Source organism: Helianthus annuus, chromosome 11 (genome assembly GCF_002127325.2).
Source record: "Helianthus annuus cultivar XRQ/B chromosome 11, HanXRQr2.0-SUNRISE, whole genome shotgun sequence".
Classification (NCBI taxonomy): Eukaryota; Viridiplantae; Streptophyta; class Magnoliopsida; order Asterales; family Asteraceae; genus Helianthus; species Helianthus annuus.
Window position 1 is genome coordinate 110302759 of NC_035443.2, and position 4707 is coordinate 110307465.

The window sequence follows — 4707 nt, forward strand, 5'->3', positions numbered from 1 at the left end:
GTGCGGTTTGGTTTGTTTAGTGTGATAATACATACATATAAATAAGTGCAACACATATTCACATAACATTCAATAACATCACATTCCATTTAATCATCCAATTCACAGTCACATAATGTTTACATTCGACACATGAAGGTACAAAGATAGGTTCGGAAATATGAGTTGTCACACCTAGTGACTATACCTACTGATTACCACGTTATCTAGGCTTAGTGACGAGTCGTACTTTCGGCCAAAATGCGTATTCTTGTGTATTTTGTAACTAAACTACTTTTGGGTATCAAGACCCTTTGTCTTGATATCAAAACTGTTTTCAAACCTCGTTAAACATGCTTTAACATGTTTAGCTCGTCACTATTAGAATTGTGCTTATATAGGGTCGTAAAGGTAAGCGATTCTAAACAATCGCTTTACTTGCGAACCCGACCCATTTGGTCGATCATTAGGATCTGACCAAACACATTAGGTGACCATAGTTGTATAGGGAATAACCTTCCGAGGTTATACCTTATGGTCACTACGTTTAGTTAGTTGTATGATAGGTAGTTTATATGCCTTAGGAAAATTACCAAAATGCCCTTTTTACACATAAATTCATTTTAAGCATATGTAACATAAATTTTGACATCTAAACTAATTAGGTAACATTATTGGACATGTTAAGGCATATATTACTTATCATAGGACTAGTTACGCAGTCTGAACGCGTTTTACGCGAACGACGCGTTAAAGTAGCATAAGCTACCTAAACGGGTCGTAATGGGTCGTAAGCACTTAGTTAGGTTTCATTTTAGTATGTAGGCTTTGTTAAACCATATGATATGAGTTCCAATACTCATTTGTTTTACGAAACCTCATACTATCCGATCTCCCGATTTAGGTCCGGTTATCTATGTAGTTATCTATATTAGGTACCGTTTGATTCCGTGATCCCTCTAGCTTTGCTTGATTGTTGTTTAAGACTTCTAAGCACCCTCAAGTGAGTACATAGACCCCTCTTTTACTGTTTTTCAAACGTTTTGGGGTGAAACACATGTGCCTACTTGTTACTTTCGTGCTTTTCATGTTTTCATATCATATACTTGCTATGTTCATTAGTACACTATTAGTACATGATTTCATTATGTTTTGCTATGTATGTTCACTCTTAGCATACTAGCACATTGTTTTACATTACATCTTCTTTTGCTATGTATGTTCACTTAGCATGCTAGCACATTGTTTTACATTACATCTTCTTTTCCTATGTATGTTCACTTAGCATGCTAGCACATTGTTTTATATTACATTTTATGCTATGTATGTCCATTTAGTGCATACCTAGTACATTGTTTTACATTGCATCTCTGTTGCATATGTTCTCGTAACATGTGGACACATTGTTTTACATCTCTACCTTGTATGTTCACTTAGTATACTAGGTACATTATTTTCATAAATCATGCTTACATTTGGTATATCATTTGGTTTGTTTAACAGAACTAAATTACATTCATTAACACCGATCATGCCGCTCGATAGTAGGTAGTGGTACTATAGGACTTGAGATCACCCGTTCCTAAAACCCTAGGTTTGTTTGGGTGGAAGGAATGACCGAATCCGAAAACATTTTTTGATAACCTTCACCCTAAGGTTATCTTATTGTCTCAAGGCTTGGATGTAGGTGTTTAACATTACCGCATAAATGTTTGTATTAGTAAAGCATGCATTATTCTACAAAGCATAACTTTTGATTTATTCAAATACTTTGTTATGTACATTTTTACATTTGGTTTAAGTAATCACATTTTACTTACCATGCATAACATTTGTTTACACATTACATGATTTACATTTGATGGTTTTCACATAAACATTTGACATTTGACTATACATAAACATTATACATTGGTGGTTTGTTTGGGGTAAATGATTTAAGAAACGAGACGTGTGTAATATGATAAAAGCATGGTGGATACGCCGCTGATACTTCCTATATATAAGTGCTTTTATGGTGTTACATATCGTAGCGCTATTTAAATCATTTCAGTTTAGACATATTACACATACGACATATTTCACTTAAACTTTGTTTTACAAATGACTTAATTTATACAAACTTATTTTACTTGCTTAATTATTTAACCATTCATTATTCTTTTATATATACATATCATCTGATTTTCACATCGCTTTTCAAATGACTTATAAAAGAAATCATTTTACAAGGATCACGACTAACTTTTATTAAACATTTTTCTTTAAACTTATAAGTCATGAATCCTAAATCAATGAAACCTATGTATCTCACAGGCATTTTTATGCTGACGTACCTATTTTCACATGTGTTTCAGGAATTGATGCATAGGATGATCAAGATACACTTAGGTGGACTTGGGCCTTGGTGACATTAAAAGATGCAAGACTAGTTAATTATGTTATGTTTCTTTGTTGTTAAGACATTGTAACTCTTTTAATCAATAAAGCAAAGTTTCAAATTTCCATGTGTTATGAAACAATGATTCTGTTATAACACTCCCCGACGTTTCCGCCACGATTTGTTGTTTTACATGGTCGGGTTGTGACAGAAGAGTTGGTATCAGAGCTCATGGTTATAGGGAATTAGGTTATTAGTAATGCTTTGACCTAGTCTATAACTTTCCTAGGACCCTAACACAAGATCCTTGTGTTTAGACCTTAAAACAATACCGTCACCTACCCTTAGGCGACAACCACAACAAGAACATAAATTTCAGAACCGCTTTGAAAACCAATCATCTGTTCTAGGATGATTGATTACTAGGTTTTGAACCCTCTAAGTTTTCAAAATCTCGTCAAAGTTTGGGTCTTTTGATGTGAACACGTGCAAACTGGAATGGTGAATGCCTGTACTCTGAGTTTTCTGTTTAAGGCTAGAGTGTTCGTACAAATCCGCAGCATCGGACCAGTCACTCTTACCTGGGAATTCTTGGGGTGAGTGGTCACTTATAGGCGAGCATGTCTTCAGTGATACATTAATATGACCCATTTACTTTGATTTGTCACCGTCTCATTTGTTTGCCTTAGGTAACAAACGAATGATCGTAATTTTTATGCGTTGCCATTCTGTTTTGATTTTCCAATAACATTTCCCTTGTTTCTTCCTATGTCTTTCATTTTCTCTAGAATGTCTCTTCATCTCAGCAACACTCAAATGTCCGAGCAGACTGCCAAATTTGCCCAACGAATAGGCGAAGTAGTCCTGAAGACCGTCGAATTAGCTACTGCCATGTATCGACTCCAGAATGAAGCCACACAAGAGTCATCAAAGGAAACAGAAGCCAAGCCTTCACCAAAACCGAAGAAACGTAAAACTTCAAAGAATTCTCCAGTCGTTGCACCAAATCAAGCAGGACCTAGCCAGGTGGCAACACCACCTGCTAAGAAACAATACAAGGGAACGACACCATTATGCAACAAATGTAATGGGCATCACCAAGCTCACTTACAGTGTCGTCTGTGTGTATCATGTGGGCGAGTTGGTCACCTGGCAAGTGCTTGTCGAAGTAACCCGAACCAAGGTGGTCCAAATAAACCACAAGCCAATCCTGCTCAAGCTCACTTTCCACCTGGATCCTGCTACAACTGTGGCAAGATGGGTCATTTTATGAATAAATGCCCAAAGCTTGCTAATGCAAATCCAACCCACGGATGAGCAGTTGGCTGATTAAAAGATGTTGCTATCTTATGTTTTTGTTTCTTCTGTTTTCTTGTAATGTGAAACAATCTGTTTTGTTTATAAATAAATTGTTGTTCACAATTCTGATATACAAGTGTAGTTACATGTGTGTATGGCATTTCCCTACGATACCTACATCAAGGAACTATGTTCTTTACAAACTAATCTTGTGATTCTCCCTTTTCAAGTGATCACTCATAATTTCCTCGGAAATTTTAAAGTACTCGTTTCATCCTAAGAAACAAAGTACAGAAAATAAAGTGACGTTATGAGTAATTGTGTTTGTACACAATCTTTAAATCCTTGGTTAGAAAACTAAGGTATTTTTTTCTCATACCCATATCATTACATTCTGGTTTTCATAACAATATACATAGTATATGTTTTTTCAAAAACAACCTTCATGATTTCAAATTATTTTATATAGTCTGAAAACAATATTAACACAGTATATTTTCCTAATATATCAAGTGCATAATTTCAAAAAGCATTATTCATATTTTCAAAACCCTTATACATAATTTCAAAATCTCACTTCACATGATTTGAAAACATTTTATAAATATATTTACCTAATACACCTACTTTATGATTTCAAAAGTATTATATATAAGGTTTCAAAAACGTTGAACACATTTTTTTGAACCCCATGCATAGTTTTCAAAAATATTTTCCTCATACATTGACTTAACCTTCAAATTCCGCTTCATATGTCGCCTTGACATATCTAGCATCTCAACTTCATAAGCATTTTTACTTCATGTTTTGACTTAATCACATCCAGTGCAAGGTTTCAAAACATCTTCAACTTCTAAAATCCATATGGGATCTTTTTATCTTTACAGTTAGATCCTTGTGGATGTTTATTGTTCAAATCGGAGTCCTTAATTGGATTCCTTGTATGCCTTAATTCGAACATTTTGATTCCTTATAATCGAAATCAAATTTTTAAAATCTTTCTATAGTTAGATTCTTGGAAATATTTAAAGTACCAATCGAAATCCACG

At 34.5% G+C, this 4707-nt stretch overlaps 1 protein-coding gene across 1 annotated transcript; it reads left to right on the plus strand.

Annotated features, from left to right (window-relative positions):
- Positions 1 to 3175: 3175 nt before the first annotated feature.
- Positions 3176 to 3676, plus strand: LOC110913247 (zinc finger CCHC domain-containing protein 7-like). The gene has a single exon (XM_022158095.1). The coding sequence runs from the start codon at positions 3176 to 3178 to the stop codon at positions 3674 to 3676; it is 501 nt and encodes a 166-aa protein (XP_022013787.1).
- Positions 3677 to 4707: the final 1031 nt, after the last annotated feature.